Here is a 21,705-nt window from a genome sequence, read left to right as displayed (position 1 = left end):
GCTAACTTTTACGCTATCGAGAACGTTAAAAAATTCGCACTAAGCGCACTGGATATGAACTGTCGATGAACGCAGCGGTACCAGATAGTATTGATGAATTCTGTTTCGGTGGCGGGAGGTGTGATGGTAAAAAGGCGATGCAGGGATGCAGGGAATTTGTTCGAGATGATCCTTCCTATATGAAGTCAAATCGTAGTATCTGGCTTCTCTGGCTCAGAGAGGAAACAGTGTTTCATGCGAGGTTGGACGTGTCCTATGTAAAGAAAGTCTTTATCCAGACGTAAAACATTGCTTTGTCGAGAGCTTCCGGAAATTGAAATGACTGTCACCCAAAGAACTCCAATTATTCCGGAACGTTGCAGAGATACTGCGACTTGGCATTGCGACGCTTATTTTGAAGACACGTCTTTTAATCGATTTTGATTTAAAAGTACCCAGTTTTAATTGTGAGCATAATACGCCACTACGGTTGCCGGCGATCCTAAATGGCACAATCTAAAATACACAAATGCTTCGAGGCAGAGATAGCCTGTGTATCCACTGGTGAGATTATAAATATTGAGGTTATGAGAACATTGTGAAGGTTATTTATTTCATACAGATCACATTTAAGTAAACATTTTGGATATTTCTAAAATTACAACATTATTCCATGTTTCATTAAACCTGCTTGCCTATCAAATTTGAGTCCTACGTACATGTGTGTGTGTGTGTGTGTGTGCGTGTTATTATTTGCTATATTGTTACACACGCAGCTAACCCACTGTTAGATAACATAAATCGCTAGAATTGAGTGTTGCTATTTAGAATTCATAGACCACTTTATATCTGTGCTTCTAATTTATTCGTATAATATTATTACGGTAAACGGTATTGTAGAGACATCTGCAGACCTATTTGTGATTTAAAATTTGTTATCAAATTAAAGTTTTGTACATAATTAAAATGTGTATGTCATTTAAATATTAGATTAGTTTATACAAAGGTGATATAACGTGATTCGATTAACATATGGATAAATGAAAATCTGATTGAAAGAGGTTAGTAAAATATTATTGTTTTCAATTGTTTAAATATTAGTTTTACTATTTAATTTTATACTCCTCTTTACTTATGAGTTACTTAATGTTTTCAATTTATATTTGATCATTTATTATTTTAACTTTTAGCACACAAAATACCTTTCTAATGGAGATACGTCCTTTATCAGATGCTCTTCGTAAGAAAGCGAGGGAAGAGATTAATGAGAATCCAGAAACACTAGTTTCGAATTTCAATGAACTGAGAGAATGGCTAAACGAACACCCGCAACTAAAATCAGAAATAATCTGTAAGTTCATACAATGTTATAGCAAATATTTTTAGTAAAAAAACAGAAGGATTTTTATGCTTGAATAATTTTTTCACGAGGCACTGATAAAACGCGCGATAGACGACGCGTGACTCAATGCTGAAAATCTTTATCTACTAAATCGTCTCTATATCTAAATACAACCAGATAAAACTTGTTTTAAGAATATACTGTACAGAATACTTATTTTACGCATTTTTTAGATAAAACAATCACTATGTATATGAGTACAATTTGTAGTTATCCGTGAAGTTTGAGGGCCAAGGTTAACAACAATATCGTTAACTAGATACATGTTCAGATCGAAATAGCGAATGTTAGAATAGATTGTCTAAAAAAAATAATGTATTGAATTGCTTAGTATAGTGTTCTTTAAATTTTCAAATTTTAAATTAATATTAACGTACCAAGAGAATTGTAATTATTGTTTGCTGCTAGGACTAACTTCTATGTCATTGAAGTTTTAAAATCAGGAGTCAATTTTCTTATATTCGACATTAGTGACATCTATTGAAAAACTATGAAAACTGGTTCAAGCCAATCTTGAAACCGTTTCGCTTAAATTTTGTTATAGTTCCAACCATTTACATAGGTGGCGCTATTTAAATATCTTTATGTGTTCAGATATTTCTGTAGTAACCATAGATAATACAATTACTATTTAAGAGTATTAACTGATTTTAGTTAAGTGAATATCAACGTTTAACCATGCAATTTCATACCATTAAAAACATTTTAGAAGCTTCGGGAGTGCTCGGTATTCATTTTATGGTAATGTAATGGGGATGAGCTCTGTTCGAATGGTGGGTTGGCCGATGTCGAAAAGGTGTTAACGGCATCAACTCTAACAATTATTCTATTCTGTGTGCTTAGTGCGAGTTTTTTAACGTTCTCGATAGCCTAAAAGTTAGTTCATATCATATAATATCAACTTTTACGCTGTCGAGAACGTTAAAAAACTCGCACTGAGTACACAGAACATCTTCTGCCGCGTACCTTCCGACTCTGGAACGAACTCCCCTCTACGGTGCTTCCTGAGCGCTATAACATGTCCTTCTTCCACTAAGCACACTGTTCTAATCGTGATATCTTAAATTATATTTGCTTATCAGTCTGTATTATATATTTATCAGTCTGTATATTGAAAAAGAAAAACATATGAATATAGTTTATTTTCATTCTGAAAATCTGACAGTGTCTCGGAGTGAAGCATCGAAGTGTAAAAACCCAGCAGCTTCCTCAAAAACATGTTCTTCAATTCCATTTTTAATCGTTGCTGAATTGCAAACTATACATGATGTGTAAAAAACTGAACCAGATATCCTGTAACTGGAACCTTAAGCTAAAAAAGTAATGTAGTTCATATTGCACTGAATATACGTGTATATATTATATTCACTAAAATTTGATTTTAGACCATATTATCTTCCTTACAAGTACCCTCAAGATCAATAATAAAATTAATTAAACCACAAAATTATCACAAAATTAACATCAATAATAAAGTTAATTAAATCACAAAATTAATCGCAAGTTGCTTTTTGCACTCTCGAAATCGAAGTCTGCTATAAATTTAATTGATTTCAGCTGACCAATGGTTGGTCGCTTTCCTTCGCGGCAGTAAACATAATTTGGAAAAATGCAAATCAAAAATAGAAAGGTACTACACTTTGAGCACTGCTGCACCAGAATTTTATGCAAACAGAGATCCTTTGGATCCGCAAATACAGGAATTATTAAAATTAGGGTAAGCCAAAGCCAAAGAACATTTCAATTACGTCATCTACAGATCCGCAGAATTGTTTTTATCCAATATCTTTTTTTGTAGTTTGTTTCTGCCGCTAAAGAAATGCGCAAGTGAAGATTCACCTCGAATAGTGATAGTGCGAGTGGGTGAGGTAAATAAAGTGCACGGAAGTTTGTCTGATATTTGTAAAATCGGACTTATGATAGCTGAGATATTGTTACTTGAAGATGATAATTTTACTATATGTGGCGAGGTGAGATTTTATCTTACTTATCTATGGCGAAATTTATTGAGAGCCTTCAACGTTTGAAAAGTCTTCGGAAGCTAGTAATCATGAATTGTCAGTCCAAAGTTCACAGTTGCGATTGACAATACCTTCAAACCTACTTCAACCAAGAAGGTTTAAGAACCTAAGAAAAATAATAATATTCGGAACGTATTTTTTTTTATTGACACAAAAATGATTTAATTGACTTTGAAAGTAATTAGTATGCGATTCCAAAAAAATTTTTTTTTCTCGGAGCCAAACTCAAAGTTTCGTTTAGATGTCAAAATAAGCCCCTGAAAATAGGAGTCCTTAATATTAATATTAAGAATGTCGCATCGCACTTTTCAATTTACCATAATAAAGAATAACACAGGAAAACATTTTTTTTTGTTCTGATTTTTGTAACTAATGAACCATAAGTTGCTCTACAATTTCCATCAACTATTTTTGTAGAGAATTGAACGTCCTACAAAAAAGTTCTGATATCTTTTGCGATTAATCAACTCATTCAAAAGTTATCCAAGGTCAAAGTTAAATTCATTATCAATTCAGCCGTTTTCTTCATAATCCTCTGAAACTTATTTTTTCTGATTTTTATAGCTAATGATCCATGCATTGCTCTGCAGTTTCCATCATATCTATTTAAATTTAAGTCTATTTAAAAATAAATTTTCAACAAAATAACAGCAATCTTTAATGAATTAGCGTAGAATTAAAAATTCCAGACAAAAAACAGACAAGCATATTCGTCAGACGAATGTTTGCCCAGTGCGGCAATGGAAGCCGCGATTTTCAGTCCAGTTGTCGTGCTGGGGCGCTGACTACCATGCCACCAAGTTACAAATACATAAGACAAATTCAGAACCTCCTAGTTTTTTAAATTCGGTTAAAACATAGAGACAGTCGTGGTTTCGTCATAGACTAGTGGTTTTTTGATACTGGAAATATCGATTTCGGCTACCGGCTTTTGTCGATTTGTATTATGAATCTGCTGTTAGCGTAAATGTCGTCGCCGAACATTATTACTCTGTTTGAGACTCTGATTACTTTATCATAAGGTTCAGAATACATCATTTGTTAATTTTTGATTGCCCTTGTAGGAAGCGTGTACCTGATGGTTAGTTGTTACCGTGGCCCATAGACGTCAGCAATGCCAAGGGCAGATCCAAGCCGCTGCCTACCATTAAACTTCATTTAGAATAATTTGAATGTTGATATTATAAATATTTTAGGATCTTGTCACCGACTTGAAAGACATGGGCTTCGGTTTGTTAAGACAATGGACACCCGCATTCGCCAGAAAGCTGTTTATGTGTTTTGAAAATGCACTAACTATCCGTATGGCCAGAATTGACCTGCTAAACGCTCCTATTGGAATGAAAACAGCAGTTGCTATTTTCAAATTATTTTTAAAGGAAAAATTGAAGAAAAGGGTAATGTTTTCACGAATAATTCCGAGTTTACGAATAGTATCTATCGGTTTGGTGTTCGCCTTTACTTTTCATGTCTACATTAAGACTATAATGTCCATCGACAGCACGCGTTGGTCTAAGGACGATAGTAATTTAACGCATTAAGTCCGCCAATGTAAATAATAATAGATGAAGTAATGAATAATTACAGGGGATGCACGGTAAAACCCGCCATCACAGTGTCTCTGAAAGTGTGATGGAATGACGAAGCGACGAGCGAACTAACCCATAGACACAACTTATTGAGTTTCTCGCCGGATCTTCTCAGTGGGTCGCGATTCCGATCTGGTGGTAGATTCTGCGAAGCACTGCTCTTTTTATTTTATTTTATTGCTTAGATGGGTGGACCAGCTTACAGCCCACCTGGTGCTAAGTGGTTACTGGAGCCCAAAGATACCCACAACGTAAATGCGTCACCCACCTTGAGATATAAGTTCTAAGGTCTCAAGTATAGTTACAACGGCTGCCCCACTCTTCAAACCGAAGCGCATTACCGCTTCACGGCAGAAATAGACAGGGTGGTGGTACCTACCCGTGCGGACGCACAAGAGGTCCTACCACCAGTAAAAAGCTCTTGATAGGGCTAGTGTTAGCAATTTCTCTCAGGATGAACTCGTGAATTTACCCATCCACTAATGGCTGGAATAGCCTCTTAAGCTATCAGCGAATAGGTAGGGAGAAAGAGCGTGATGAAGAAAAGGCGTACCTATACTTTTTAAATAAGTTCTGTTTGAAGTTTCGGAACTTCCGACGCCGATTCTATGCTCATGTCGACCTGTTTGATGTTAAGTGATTAATCATCGCCTTTGTTGAGGATGAGTTTGAAGTTTTGTTTGCATTGTTTAATGGTTGATGACTGTATTTATTTTTATTTATTGCTTAGGTGGACGGACGAGCTCACAACCCACCTGATGTTAAGTGGTTACTGGAGGCCATTGACATTTACAACTTAAATGCGCTACCCACCTTGAGATATAAGTTATAAGACCTCAGTATGGTTACAACGGCTGTCCCACCCTTCAAACCGAAACGCATTACTGCTTCACGGCAGAAATAGGCGGGGCGGTGGTACCTACCCGTGCGGACTCACAAGAGGTCCTGTAACACCTGTAAATATTACTCTGTGAACTACTTTGCATCAATGTTTCTAAACAAAGATAGGCGGGATGGGGTTATCTGTGCGAGCTCAAAATACGCCTTACGATTATCAAAAAACTAGCAAAATTGTATGATATACAAACTTGCGTTGGCAAATAAGAAAACAGTACTAAATATATTTAGCTCTTAGAGTCGTAAACATTGACATAGACTGTAACAGAATCGTCCCCAGAATCGCAAACGAAATTACTATAACTAGTCAGGTCATAAGTATTGTCACACAGTAAAAACTTTTCTTTTAGAATGCTGGCCACAAAAAAGTTTATTGAATTCGAATTTCGAATTGTTCATGAAAATAAAAATGTATACTTTTAGAATTTTACTCATTTTTATATATGGAGTGGACGCTTAAAGAAGACCGTGTTGCAGTTATTGCGTTGCATCGTTGCGGTTACGCGCCAATTAAAATTTTTAACATACTGAAAAATTTGAATATAACCAAAGATTCGTTTATCGTACCATCAAACGATACAATGAAGACTCTAGTGTAGATGACAGGTCAAGAAGTGGTCGCCCTCGGTCTGTTAGGACTCCAGCAGTGATAAAAGCTGTGAAAGCGCGAATTCAAAGAAATCCCAAACGTAAGCAGAAACTGTTGGCCCTTCAGATGGGGTTAAGCAGAACCACGGTGAAAAGGGTGTTAAATGAAGACTTAGGGCTTCGGGCATATCGAAGAAAAACAGGACATCGTTTGAATGCTCGTCTAATGGACCTGAGACTGAAGAGATGCCGCGCTTTGTTGAAGCGGTACGCGGGAAAAAAATATCGGGAAATTCTTTTTTCGGATGAAAAAATTTTTACCGTAGAAGAGAGCTACAACAAACAAAATGATAAGGTGTACGCACACAGTAGTGAAGAAGCGAGCAACCGTATTCCGCGTGTCCAACGAGGTCATTTTCCATCCTCGCTCATGGTATGGTTGGGAGTTTCTTATTGGGGCTTAACAGAGGTATATTTTTGTGAGAAAGGTGTAAAAACGAATGCAGTTGTGTATCAAAATACAGTCCTGACGAACCTTGTGGAACTTGTTTCTCATACCGTGTTCAATAACAGGCACTGGGTATTCCAACAAGATTCGGCGCCAGCTCATAGAGCGAAGAGCACACAAGACTGGCTGGCGGCGCGTGAAATCGACTTCATCCGGCACGAAGACTGGCCCTCCTCCAGTCCAGATTTGAATCCGCTAAATTACAAGATATGGCAACACTTGGAGGAAAAAGCGTGCTCAAAGCCTCATCCCAATTTGGAGTCACTCAAGACATCCTTGATTTAGGCAGCCGCCGATATTGACATGGACCTCGTTCGTGCTGCGATAGACGACTGGCCGCGCAGATTGAAGGTCTGTATTCAAAATCACGGAGGTCATTTTGAATAAACTTTAGTGTCATAAGAATCTATGTTTTGTTAAGTTCATTTTGTTATATGAATGGTTACATAATGAATAAACTTGTTTCAATTATTTTACATTAAACATGTGACAGAATTTATGACCTGACTAGGTACATACATAGTTACAAACATCAGATTTAGAAATATGTATTTTTGCATTAGTATTTTTTGATAACGCAATGTTATACAATCAAGTGATGCTTGGAGATAATGAACTACCTTAATCGAGTCGCTGACGTTCACTAACTGTCATGTTGAGCTTTGGTGAGTTTTGTATGCTATACGTTGCAGGCGTACTAATAAATCTATTAAATCTAATAAATGTGCTTAGCTCAGTAAGGTATGCTTAACTCAGTAATTCTTAGTAAGCTGATATGGTTTTTTTAAGCTTCATTTGGATAGCTATTATTTAACTAATGTTTTGGAACGAAGTTCCTCATGGGACGATGCGGAGGGCTACCCTAGCCGGGAAAAAACATCCGTAACGTAAGATTTTTATTAGTAATGCACACAGTGTACGAATTAACTTTGTAATAACGTACAAATTAGTAATGCACACAGTGTACGACTTAACTTTGTAATAGCGTACAAAAAATAACATATTTTTTTATCATTCATTGACCACAATCTCAGAGGGTACGTTTGCGCAATACACTAACTCTTATGCAAACAACCGTGAATGAAGTGTACCACAATAATAATAATAATAATTATTATTATTTATTTATTTCTCTCTTAAAGGTACAAGGTACATACAAATTCAAATGGAAATAAATTAACCTTATAATTTATTTTGTAAGCCTTTGAAAGAGCTGAAGTCTGTACTAGGTTCGAAGACCTGTATTACTGATCTCCAGGCTCGCAATAAGTTCGCAAGTTACCGAATGACCGTGGGTTGTTGCGAAATCTCCAGTTTTATTTTCTTTATACCTGGAATATAACTTAAAATTAATATTTTTATAATAAGGAACTTCGTTCCTATCCGGTGTCCCACGACACCACACATCTTTTTTAATTTTTTTATCCATAGCTTTAAGTTTTGTAATTCTTCTAATTCTACTTGCTACATTACTAACGCTTCGGTTTCGGGCGCAATTTACTTGCATTTGTGCCTGCAGGTTGAATGTTGCTATAGCGCAGTGTTGCTATGATGTAAGCAAAACTGCTTAAAGTATAAAAAAAATACTCAAATACCTAACAAGATTACATTTATTTTAATAGATATACATATACAACGAGGACTATGAAGAGATGTTTAAATACATACCGAAATCATTGCTGCCTAAAGAATACGGAGGCACTGAAGGTACCTTACAAGATTTGACAGGTACGATGACGTCACGTATTTTCTGAGTTTGGTAGATATTTGGTAATCACTTTGTTAGTAAAATTTGTTTTTGATTTCAATTATGGCGCTGTACATTGGTAACTTAAATGAATTCTTCAACTGCTCACCAATTTGAACTTGACTGAAAATTGGCTGTTATATTTTTGATCACGTGCCTGTCACGAAATCGTATTAATCTTGAAGAACTTTATTTAAAAAATAATTGGTTTAAATCGTGCTAGTCTGTCAGTTTTTATATTATATAATATTGGCATTACTTTGACGCATATGTTTTAAATATGTAATATTTGTGTAATGTAATGGAGAGTACTTAATGGTAGGCAACGGCTTGGCTGTGCCGACGTCTATGGGCGACGGTAACCACTCACCATCAGGTGGATCGTAAGCTCGTCCGCCTATAAGGGCAATAAAATATCTGCGGTACTTTTTTGCACTTAAGATCCAGGCCTAGGTCATCTGAATCATTAAGTTTTATTCACTTTGTGACAACAAAGGGCTTTAAATTATATTTATATATAATAAAGAAGAGGGAAATTAATAACACTATTTATGTATTGTTTATTATACACAAAGCATATCTAAACATATTTAAAAGAACGACTAAAAGCTGCATTACAAATGACTTATCCTTGTGAATTTTCATAAACTTATTTTTTTGTATTTAGTTAAGCCAGCATAAGTTATTTTTACCTTTTAATTTACAATTTATATTTCAGATCATTGGAAGAACAAAGTGGAAAGCTACCGGTCTTGGTATTTGCGAGAGAATCTAAAAGATTGATGAGATAGAACATACAAAGCCATCTTCAGAAGAACTATCGTTTGAAATCTTTCCTGAATATTTATTGAAATTTTGTGGTGATAAATAAAGTGAAGAAATAACAATTTTTATTCATTTAGTTTTCTAACATTCCATTTTGGTACGAATAAGATATTATATATAAACGTAAATTACCTAACTATAAATTTATGGAAGGCGCTTTTTAGTTCTGGGCTCTAAAGCCTTCGTCTACATTCCTGGCCTAGTATCCTTTCATGTTTCTTTGTTTTCACGGCATTGTGTCCTTTTTCCTGACTCGTTCCTCTTCATCGGTGGGTTGTCGTGCACCCTTACATTACTTGGGGGAAGGGGAAGGGTGAAAAAGTCATTTCTGACACAACGTCCGGATTCAATTATTGTGGGGAGATTCTGCTGAGCCTGCCCCCTTTCCCGCACAGCGTGCGTGGTGAGATGATACCAGGCCTCAATCAATCTCGCACTGCAGGTACCTGACTCTGGATCTAAGCCCGATATCCACAAAGCGATTACTGAGCTTTCCTGGGACGAATCACATACGGACTAAAATGTGTAAAACTGCTGCGGTCTTCCTCACATTGACCGCCACCAGTCTATTTACTGTAGTAGAACATCCAACATCTTCTGCATTCTCGAGATGGTCGCTGAGGGGAATGCAGATGACGCGAAGTAGGCACTGTTTTCGATAAACAGCTAAAGTTATCATCGAGCGCGTAGAGAGCGTCGAGGATTAGGGACAGGATTCTTCCTTGCGGAGCTCCGGCCGTGACGGGGCGTACCGACGATTTACAATCCTTGACCGCAACAAAGAATGTTCTGTCTCTTATGTACGACGCGGCGACGCCAGGTGTAGTCGTGCGTAGGCATGCTTGTTCTTCTTCTAAAAGTAGCAGTAGATATTATGTATAGTATGTAGTAGTAGTGTAACCTTTCTTTACTTTGGCGTGATAATCAGTTATAAACTTACAATTTAGAAAAATCAACCGACTTTGTTTAATGCCAAAAATATACGATACGAGCTAATCTAGTGTTTACCGGAGTCCATAGACAGCTACATGTAAATCCGATTTATTATTAATTTTTTTTCTAAGATCAGATTTGGGGGTAAAAATGGGCAGGATAGCAATATTGGCCCGACCGCGATGGCTATAAATAATTATGTGTGCATTACATTTATTGTCATTAGCATTGCATGTTTTATTTGTCAAGTACGATGTTGAATTGAGAAACATCTGGATTAAACAAACACGAGGTTATTATTTTAATGTGTACAAAAACACACAATCGAACAGTTTATTGTAAAACCGAACTAAATCCGAACCGAACTAAAACCCAACAGTTTAATGTAGGTATTATTACAGATGGACATGTCCTGTTAATATGAGATTATGCAAATTTGAAATGGCCAATCAGGATAATAATTAGTACGTACACTGTTTCAGAGATGTGACAGAGATCATGCATTCTCGATCCTGCGAGCAGGATGGAAAGCAGTCGACGATGCGATGCCCAAAACACGTCATTTCGGATCCTCTCGATCCACTAACGGTGCTTTTAGGTACCTCAAGAACCGGTCATTGTTCTCGTCGAACCCGTCGCTTGCGACGAAGGGCTCGACGAGTATATTAACCCACAGACAGCCCACTGAGTTTCTCGCCGGATCTTCTCAGTGGGTCGCGTTTCCGATCCGGTAGTAGATTCTGCGAAGCACGGCTCTTGCTAGGGTTTGTGTTAGCAACGTTGTCAGGTTAGAGCCCCGTGAGCTCACCTACTAGTTAAGGTTACGCTGATATGGTCTCTCTAGACTATCAGCTTAGGTAGGAAGAGAAAAGAGATAATGGATTGTATCTTGTCAAATTGTAATAGATTTTTCATTTACTTATGGATGTAGGCATTTTGCGATTTTAAAAACTTTGCAGCGAAGTTTTAGTTTTATTGCGTCAACCCCCTTTGGCAGATGATCCGCTTGTTCATAATAAGATTTAAATAGCCAATGTCATTAACCGTACTAGTTGCAATACTCTGAACGTCCTCTCGATCATGATTAACAACGATTGACGTTTTACCTATCTACAATATTATCATTTAAGAAATCATTTTTGCCCGTCGTAAGCCTCACATTACGATAACGCTTCATATTTATGAGTCACACTAGTGTTGCGGTAGAAATATTAAATACTGGAGCTACTTAGACTTTAGTTTTATATATTATGTAGGTTGCATGGTTTTTCTAATGAGAAGCTGCTGTGATATAAATGTTAAACTAAATTAAATATTTATATTTATGTACGCAATTCTTTATGAATTGATATGATACTGATCAATAGTACGCTAGGTTGTCTTGGTACTGTATGACTCGTAGTTTCTGACACGAAGCGTACGGAGTCTACGGAGTGGAGGCGCGCGGGCGCCGGCCACCGTCAGTCGTGTTTTGTTATTAGGATCGTTCGCGCGTCATTTTTGTTAACTGTGACTGTGTATTTTAGTATTATGTGTACGCTTATCCTTCCCTGGGGCACTTGTGTAACGTAGTGTTTGCCAACTTCGAACAATGACACAAGAAGAGTTTTGTACTCGTTTCAGTGAAGAGCTACGTGTGTCGCCAGAGAATTTAACTGACGATAACGATGTTGTCGTAAGAAAGAAAAGGGTAACGAGTGTTAAAGAGATGATTCTGCGTTTTGAAAAGACAAACAGTAATATTCTCGATGATTCTTTGGAAAGGTCCAAAGAGCCTTCTTTAGGTAGTTTGACGAGTGTTGTCAATCCGATTCAGGCCCATTACCAACATTTATGTCCCGCGGCTAGGTCACAAAATAGAAATTCAAATGTATCGGTTAACTCAATTTTATCAAATGCGTCGGAAAATAGTAACGAATCCAGTTCGTCGGGGTTTGTATCTGATAGAAAATCAGGTGGAGATACCTTATTGCCGCACAGGCCTGCACCGCCACCTCCATTACCTTTCAAAGATAGCAAAAAATCTCTAAACAACGAAGAAGCGACCTTAAGAGAAAGGCGATTTTCATTCACAACGCCGTCTTCTTCGCCCGTAACGACAAGGCGCAGTCGGCAGCCTCCTGTGATGAGGAAAAAATCAACTGCAACAAATCAAGGACATTCGGGTGAAACGCATTGGTCTTACGGTGTTAGGCAAAGTGATTTAGAAAAGTTATTGAGATTGAAACGTTCAGAAACTTCGGACAACGAAGAAGACGCTAAGATAGTTAACAATATTTCGTTGGAAAGTGATAGTAGCAGTAATAGTAGTAGTAGTAGTGGTAGTGACGATGATTCGCACAGTGATAGTAATTACAGTAACGGGAAAGAATATCTAGTGAATTTGGAAGACGGTAGAACTGATACTCTCTCAACGGATCATTCAACGGACACCTTGATTAATGAAAGAGACAGTGAACCAGGGGATGATTTGTCTATCGGTTCGGGTGAATCTGGTGCTCCCAGCAATTTCGATAATGTTAGCATTAAATCAATTTCATCTTTAGACATGATACCATATCAAAAATATGATAGCATAACTGTGTCTTCGGACGAGTTCGGTTCGGAAGTATGTCACGCTCCTGACACTGAATTTCTAACTGTGAGTGCAGTGAACGAATGGTGCATTTCTCAATCTGCAGCAGAACCGGTATTGCTGCCACTTGAATCCAAAAAAGAGAAATATAAAAGGTATGAACAAATTGCTTTTAGTCTAGATATCGTGAAAATATTTGCGATAACATGTTATTTTTTTTATCGCAAAGATAATACTATCTTTTGAGTACGTATCGACTCAACGGATGTGTCTTTGTTTCATTTTATTGTTGCTAAAGTTGGAATTTTACGAAATATGGATTTACGCTGCTAAAAGCTGATTATTGTTTCGTTAGTAAATTTTGTATTATTGCACAACGTTATAACGTAACGTTAAATTGTAACTCAGTTATACCAGAATCAGTCTGAATTTTGAATAGAATGGGTAATTAAATGCACACGAACTAAATTTATAATATGCGATACGTTCGTCATACAGCCGCGTATGCCGTTTCACCTTGATGTTTATTCATAAAGCAATTATGTCGAGATGCTTCTTATATAAAATGTTCATGTTATTTTTCTAAGCAAATTAAAAAACAATGCGTCTTACAAAAAAAACACAATTTGTAGCTAAAGTCATCTTTCCAAGAGCAAATAGTCAAAAAACTCTCAAATACTCTGTTACGCGGGTAGGTGCCTCATCGACCTTATCAATAATCGCTTTTATACTAATATTCAGATTCAAATATTGATGTTACGGACTATTATTTCTAGTAAAAAATGTGTTGTTTTCATTGCTTGGTAGATCTCTTGATATAGCTTACACGTCAACTCGGATCCTCCCGATCCACTATCGGTGCTTTTAGGCATTCCAAGCCTTTCTCGTCAAATCCATCGAATGCGATGAAGGGTTTAGCGAGTAAATTAACCCACAGACACAGCCCACTGAGTTTCTCGCCGGATCTTCCTAATGGATTGCATTTCCGATCCAGTGGTAGATTCTACGAAGCACTAGTATTGCTAGGGCTAGTGTTAGCAAATTCGCCAGACAGAGCCTCTGGAACTCGCCTACCCTTTCGGTGAAGCTGTTATAACTCTTCGAAGCTACCAGCATAGTTCGACAAAAAAAGATCTATACTTTTTGATCAAGACTCTTTTTGTCCTCTGGCCTACGCGTGTTTTTATGCATGTGTTTTGACGTGTGGATTCCTATGTGATGATGAAATGTTGCTATTTCCACTTATTTTCAATGAAACCTGGAGGTAACGTTGTAACTATACGTTTTGTTGAAAATCTTTTTTTAAATTTGTTATCAGTTCATATATTATATATATCAATCAGTTATTATATTTGTTCATGTTGACGACACGTGGAAACATAGAAAAATGTTTTCTTCAGAGCTAAGAATGGTGTCAATTATTCACTAGACGATGACCGGTACAAATTTTTTTTTGATAAATTGTTTTTTTTTAGAAATTATAAAATATTTAAATATGAATTGCATATTGATAAAATTATGGAATATTCCAAGATCCTTTAGGCATTTTTAAGTGAACACGTGAGTTAAAAAGACACAAATAATATAAATAAACAATTCATTTGCTTCGGGTGGCTTAACAACGCCATCTGCTGAAATAGCTTTAGTGTTATTGTGTCTTTCTCTCAATTATGAAAAATATTATTTTTATTCGCCAATAGATGTTGGGAAGAGTCATAAAGTTGATTATCGATAAAGTTGATTATTGAAAACACGAATAAAACAACACTTTCTGAAAATAAATCGTAGCTAGATCGATTTATCGCCCCCGAAATCCCCTGTATACAAAATTTTATAAAAATCGTTGGAGCCATTTCCGAGATTCAGATTATATATAAGAATTGCTCGTTTACAGGTATAAGATAAGATTCATTCGTCAATTCCGTTTATTCGTCAAAAGATATATTTCGATTTTGACGCACATCGCAGCAAATGTACACTAAAATTATTGATAAAAAAAAATGGATATGGAAGATTCAGTTTTATGCAAGCACCTCTTTTGACATGGTTTTCGCTTGGACCGTTTTTATTTATAAAGTGTTTCCAGATAAACATAAAGTTATTTCAATATCAGCGACTTAAAATATAATAGAATAAATCAAATGTATTTCCTATTTCTGCCGTGAAGCAGTAATGCGTTTTGTTCTACAGGGTAGGGCAGCCGTTGTAACTATACTGAGATCTTAGAACTTATATCTCTAGGTGGGTGGAGCATTTACGTTGTAGATGTCTATGGGCTCCAGTAATCACTTAACACCAGGTGGGCTGTGAGCTCGTCCACCCACTTAAGCCAAAAAAAAAGATAAGAGGCATTACGACGTAAAATAAATCTGGCAAATTTATCAAAAAAAGAAAACGTGTTTTTTTTCGTAAAATAGTTTCACTTAAGTACATATTATTATAGAAAAATAAAGCAATGACATAATGCAAGGGTTTACCACTGTAGTAGATTATAGTTAATTTTAATCTTGTGAGTTGTGAATTTTTAAATAGACACTTTATTGACTACTACTAACTATATAGCGCTCAATATTTTTGCCATAAATATTGTTACAATGTTTTCATCGTTTTTTTAAATTACTTACATGAAATCAGTTATTACCGCAGTGTACATTAGTTTATAAATATTTTATTATAATAATATAGTAATCTTTTAAAAAATGAAAAAAAAATTAAGTTGTTTAATGGCCTTAATGGAATTCTTGAACCTAACGATAAATGATTGATATATTTGTGAAATATACTCATATTTAAAACTAATTTTACCATCTGAGGTAACGATGTCAAGTCGTTTGTTATCAGTTTATTAATCACCGGAAATAGTTTATAAATATAGGTTTTGAAACTATTATTGCAGTGTGGTTAGAAGATTGACTCAGTAACTAACCACAATACCACAAAACTAAAACATGTATTGTTATTTGAATGATATACAATATTCGTATATGTAAATATACAATAATAGCAATATTTAATGATTTAGAATTTCAATGGCCTACTAGATTATCGCCATGTAGCAAATTGAATCGATCATCATTATTTTGATACTTGCATCGGTTTGATAGCAAAAAGCTTTGATTCTCGGTCAAAGCTTCTTCAGAGGTTATCCAGCTGAGTTAAGGCCCTCGCTCTTACCACGGCGGGTAGGTAGGGACTTAGGTAGGTAGGCTTGGGTTGTGAACGCTCCCACCGACGGCGATATGTTTATTACCCGTGTGATTCCCAAAAATTTTTTTTTATTCATTATAATCTTAAATTGAAATCCGTTAATTAAAAATTATTTTGCGGAGGACCAATGAAATAACGTCGGAAATAAAATAGTTAAAATTAACGCGAGGTAAAACCATAAAAGTGGCTTTATATATTCGTTTCGGGAAAACCAAAAAAAAATACAAATAAAAAATATGAACCTGTATTTAATTTAGCCTACAAATCGCTTATCGCGCAAGAAGGAAAGCCGGCAGTAAAACAAGAATTTATTTTTCGCAATATTAATGAATTTTATTAAAGCATTTAAGGTTTGAAACTGTTTCGTTTATGCAAAATCGTTATTATTCTAATTTGGGTATTTTGTTATGACATCACCCGCCTCACTAATGACGCTGCGATATTTGACAATTGTCTAATGACGTTAGATTGTTGGTGGGGTGACGTTTCAACTTGACCAAGCTATTTGGCCACTGTATCTACTTTCTAATGGAATGTGGTCGAGTCGTGACTCACCGTATGTATTTAACAACATATTTACTGTCTCTCTCTTTGAATTCAATAACAAATATATTCAATTAAATAAAAGTGAAAAAACATTTTAATTTGTACACTTTTAAAACGAATTTATTATTCGAGAATTAGCGTTACAGATGTTAGAGTTACAACACAATAAATATTTCGACATCATGTCTACTACGAGGGGGTCGCGATTTCGATCCGGTGGTAGATTTAGCGAAGCACTGCTCTTGTCAGAGCTAATGTTTTTTTTATTGCTCTTGTAGGCAGACGAGCATACGGCTCGCATGATGGTGAGCTGCTACCGTCGTCCATGTACTTCAGCAATGCCAGGGGCAGAACCCAGCCGCTGCCTACTGTTAGTGTTAGCAATTTCTCTCAGGTTGAGCCTGTGAGATCACCTACCCGTCGGTGCGTAGTCAGAATAGCCCTGTAGGCTATCAACGATTAGGTAGGGAAAAAAAGAAAACTAAGAGCAGGGACTGACCGTTTGAGCGAGAGTGCAGGGAAGTTGTATATTGGGTAGGGCCCTAAATACCATCCTTGAGGCGTTCCGCTTCTAACATCTGCAGACCGTCCAGTCCCACATACCCCGTACACCTTCTAGGCTCAAGGACCTCATAGGATGGATGTCTGCCAGCTTCTTTGCACATCTTGTGCGTTTAAAATTGACCAGCAGCGAACGAGCCCATTGAGTTTACTTAAGCTTTTTTTTGTATTGAAGAAAGCACAAAATACAAAACAAGAGAAATACTACCTTGTTGGTATTATACTTTTTATTCATTACCATTTCTATATTATTTGTCCTATACTATATGTTCTGTGATTAGCTGTAAAAGCTCTGAACTCTCGTTGATGCTTTACAATAAATGGTTTTCTGTCTTTTTGCTTTCTTTACGAATAAAAGTAAGTAATAGTAATAACAACGTATTTTATCAAGCTATGTCTTACAAACTAAAAATGTAATGGACGCAGCGTACAATGTAAGTCTGTTTAAATAAAATATTTCCTTGAGCCACCGCAGTGACTCCTATTTCTATTTGTTCGTAAAGTAATATAATGTTGTATAATATAAAGTAAAATAATGTTGTCGTTATACTGAAATATTTAAGAGAATGTCTAATCATACATTTCTGATACCAAAACAACGTTTATAAATATTTCATTAATATACCTAGTCAGGTCATAAATTCTGTCACATGTTTAATGTAAAATAATTGAAACAAGTTTATTCATTATGTAACCATTCATATACCAAAATGAACTTAACAAAACATAGATTCTTATGACACTAAAGTTTATTCAAAATGACCTCCGTGATTTTGAATACAGGCCTTCAATCTGCGCGGCCAGTCGTCTATCGCAGCACGAACGAGGTCCATGTCAATATCGGTGGCTGCCTTAATCAAGGATGTCTTGACTGACTCCAAATTGGGATGAGGCTTTGAGCACGCCTTTTCCTCCAAGTGTTGCCATATCTTGTAATCTAACGGATTCAAATCTGGACCGGAGGAGGGCCAGTCTTCGTGCCGGATGAAGTCGATTTCACGCGCCGCCAGCCAGTCTTGTGTGCTCTTCGCTCTATGAGCTGGCGCCGAATCTTGTTGGAATACCCAGTGCCTGTTATTGAACATGGTATGAGAAACAGGTTCCACAAGGTTCGTCAGGACTGTATTTTGATACACAACTGCATTCGTTTTTACACCTTTCTCACAAAAATGTACCTCTGTTAAGCCCCAATAAGAAACTCCCAACCATACCATGAGCGAGGATGGAAAATGACCTCATTGGACACGCGGAATACGGTTGCTCGCTTCTTCACTACTGTGTGCGTACACCTTATCATTTTGTTTGTTGTAACTCTCTTCTACAGTAAAAATATTTTCATCCGAAAAAAGAATTTCCCGATTTTTTTTCCCACGTACCGCTTCAACAAAGCGCGGCATCTCTTCAGTCTCAGGTCCATTAGACGAGCATTCAAACGATGTCCTGTTTTTCTTCGATATGCCCGAAGCCCTAAGTCTTCATTTAACACCCTTTTCACCGTGGTTCTGCTTAACCCCATCTGCCAGGGCCAACAGTTTCTGGTTACGTTTGGGATTTCTTTGAATTCGCGCCTTCACAGCTTTTATCACTGCTGGAGTCCTAACAGACCGAGGGCGACCACTTCTTGACCTGTCATCTACACTAGAGTCTTCATTGTATCGTTTGATGGTACGATAAACGAATCTTTTGGTTATATTAAAAATTTTCAGTATGTTAAAAATTTGAATTGGCGCGTAACCGCAACGATGCAACGCAATAACTGCAACACGGTCTTCTTTAAGCGTCCACTCCATATTTAAAAATGAGTAAAATTCTAAAAGTATACATTTTTATTTTCATGAACAATTCGAAATTCGAATTCAATAAACTTTTTTGTGGCCAGCATTCTAAAAGAAAAGTTTTTACTGTGTGACAATACTTATGACCTGACTAGTTACAAAAATCGCTCATCAAATTTGATAACTTAAAATATCGGCGCTGAAAAGTAGACAAGTTAGTAAAATTAAGATAAATATGGGAAATTGTTCCATTAATTCTATTACTTACTAATTCTAAAAAGAAAATGTATAAAAATTCAATGAAATAAATTAAAATAATAAAAAAGTATCATGAATCATTTAACGTCTAATTTATCTTCGGTTTTGAAAATTTTAACATGTTTTGAATTTGCAACTGAGGCGTCAGAATATGAATTGAAATTCTAGAATTGGTCTTAACAATCGACTCGGATCCGTAGTTTATTCAATTCAAAATTTGTATGTATTATAAATTATTAATATCTAGTTAAATATGAAGTGAAATCGAAATGTGCGACCGCCGGTACATAGAGCTCATCGCTTCGTGTACCAATGCTGAGTGGATAGTTAATAAGTAATGCACTACTGCACTACCTTCTTAGAAATACATTATATGCATAATACAATATTGGACATACTACACAACTTTATGTACAAGCCTCTAAAAGCTATCTTAGTGGAAAACCAAATGAGTTTCGATACTGAACAAGCGGAGGAAGGTTGGAATAAACAATTTGAATGTAATATTGAAACGCTTTCATGCTTTGACTTTCTACAAATTTGGAGCATTTGAATCATAAGTGGTCAAGAAAATAATTGACTATAAAATGTATATAATCTTTTTTAAACCAGATAAAGGCCGTTTATTATGAGGTTAACGAACGATTCACTTTAAAAATCCCACCTACCTTTCCTCTAGAATTCTACATTTTACCGATTTGTTATATTTGGTAATCTCCTATATTATTATTTGGCGTAAACGATTGAAAGATCCGTCTCGATTTTTACAAATGCAAAAAAGTGATCTAGAATCCAAGTACACATTGAATCTGTAACAAATCCCAAATTACATCATAAAAAACGAATTTAAAATCACATCATTACTTAGTTATTATGAAAATATTTGAACTACGACTATAGTTTATAAGTTATTGCATAGCTTTTATCGCGGGCTTTGAGCGCGGCGACCGAATCAAGAAATTCCGTCACGAAAATAAAACCTAACACCCCCTCTCCGACTACCATGTAGCTCGCGTTCAAGCATTCACACGTTGCGCTTGTGTAGTGTTTGTGAACAAGCGCGCGGCGTGACGTCGCACTGCATGCGCATCATGAAAAATCTGCCCATCTCTCTCTCGCGCGGTCTAGCTTATGAGTGTGAAGGGGACAGTTAATGTTTTGCTTTTGTTAATGTTTATAAATATAGCGTGGTCTTATTTTATTATTGTCTTAATATTAAATTATTATTGTCTAATTATTATTGCATAAGTTGATAAAAAATGCTATGCAATACCGCGGCAGTCACCGAGTGCCACACGTGTTCTTTTTTATTGGCCTAGGTTCAACGAGCTGATGGCCTGCCTTGTGTGCGTGAACCTACAGAAAAGAACGTGAATGCCTCCACCCACGTTGAGAGCCGAACTCAAAGTTTTAAATCCTTCCCATCCCATCCTTCAAAACAGAATGCAGTATTGCTTCGTGGCAGAAATAGAAGGGATGGTGGTGTATATCTCAGTCGTGATTTGTATTTTCAAATATACCTTCCACCTATTTCTAGACGTTTGAATAATTGACAATTTGCAGACCAAACCATGACCCAGTAATCATTGGAAACACCGCAGTTCATGACTGCCAGTCATGCGATTGTTTGTTGTTTTCGTTTATTAAAAACTAATAATACATTGTGAAATGAATTCTCTTCTAGTGGTAATGCTCATCACTAAGATTAGCAGATTGTTGTTACGTCACAGCGTATATTTCGGAAGAGACGCGCGGGCGGCGGCGTAGATGCCAAGGTTGTTTGAATAATATTGCGTTTCTCAAATTTTCGTATTTACATGCACTGACTAATACAAGTTCTATATTAAACTATAACGATGTTTTAGTTTATTTTACAATTGTTTAACGAAGACAAAGCAAGAATTTGTGTTTTTATTTATACAATTGTCTCTGGGAAAAATATTTGGAATACAGTGTGAAAATAATCAACTTAATGTATCATTCGTCCATAGAATTATCATTCATTTTGATAAAGGAATCGACTTGTTTAGGACAACACAATGAGATTTAACTTTATTATTTTTTAATTATTGCATTGTTGAGTGAATAGCCCGGCCCACCTGATGCAAAGTGGTTACCGGAACTAATAGACATCGCAATGTTAATGCTTACGCCTTGAGAGATTTCCTTTCGAAAATAATTATCTACCTTCGGGATTTGATTTTTTTGCCTCTAATTATTCTAGGCTGGTGGCCTAACGGTGGCTTACGGGTTTAACCTGAGAGAATTTGCCAACACTAGCCCTAGCAAGACCA

The 21,705-nt window shown here is 36.3% G+C and overlaps 2 protein-coding genes across 3 annotated transcripts in view; both read left to right on the top strand.

The window, feature by feature from the left end:
• The first annotated feature begins 1,025 nt into the window (after positions 1-1,025).
• LOC101735520 (alpha-tocopherol transfer protein-like) lies at positions 1,026-9,618 on the top strand. Its single transcript, XM_038010507.2, has 7 exons — positions 1,026-1,040; positions 1,211-1,330; positions 2,939-3,098; positions 3,180-3,351; positions 4,599-4,799; positions 8,607-8,712; positions 9,450-9,618. The coding sequence occupies exons 4-7, from the start codon at positions 3,298-3,300 to the stop codon at positions 9,512-9,514; spliced, it is 426 nt and encodes a 141-aa protein (XP_037866435.1). The 5' UTR covers positions 1,026-1,040; positions 1,211-1,330; positions 2,939-3,098; positions 3,180-3,297; the 3' UTR covers positions 9,515-9,618.
• A 2,036-nt stretch (positions 9,619-11,654) lies between these two features.
• LOC101742987 (FYVE, RhoGEF and PH domain-containing protein 3) overlaps positions 11,655-21,705 on the top strand; it is a 42,236-nt gene continuing 32,185 nt past the window's right edge. For both annotated transcript variants that reach the window (XM_038021893.2, XM_038021894.2), the window contains exon 1: positions 11,655-13,219. In XM_038021893.2, the coding sequence (XP_037877821.1) occupies positions 12,081-13,219 (1,139 nt within the window). In that variant the 5' untranslated portion in view covers positions 11,655-12,080. The remainder of the gene's footprint in view (positions 13,220-21,705) is intronic.

Source organism: Bombyx mori, chromosome 4, assembly GCF_030269925.1.
Source record: "Bombyx mori chromosome 4, ASM3026992v2".
Taxonomy (NCBI): Eukaryota; Metazoa; Arthropoda; class Insecta; order Lepidoptera; family Bombycidae; genus Bombyx; species Bombyx mori.
This window is presented reverse-complemented; position numbering and strand designations above follow the sequence as displayed.

What these genes read in the sequence shown, in the direction of transcription:
- LOC101735520 (XM_038010507.2), top strand. Translation starts at nt 3,298, where the DNA reads ATGATAGCTGAGATATTGTTACTTGAAGATGATAATTTTACTATATGT. An exon ending in AGGAAAAATTGAAGAAAAGG is followed by an intron (nt 4,800 to 8,606) that starts GTAATGTTTTCA and finishes TTATTTTAATAG; the next exon opens with ATATACATATACAACGAGGA. An exon ending in TACCTTACAAGATTTGACAG is followed by an intron (nt 8,713 to 9,449) that starts GTACGATGACGT and finishes TTTATATTTCAG; the next exon opens with ATCATTGGAAGAACAAAGTG.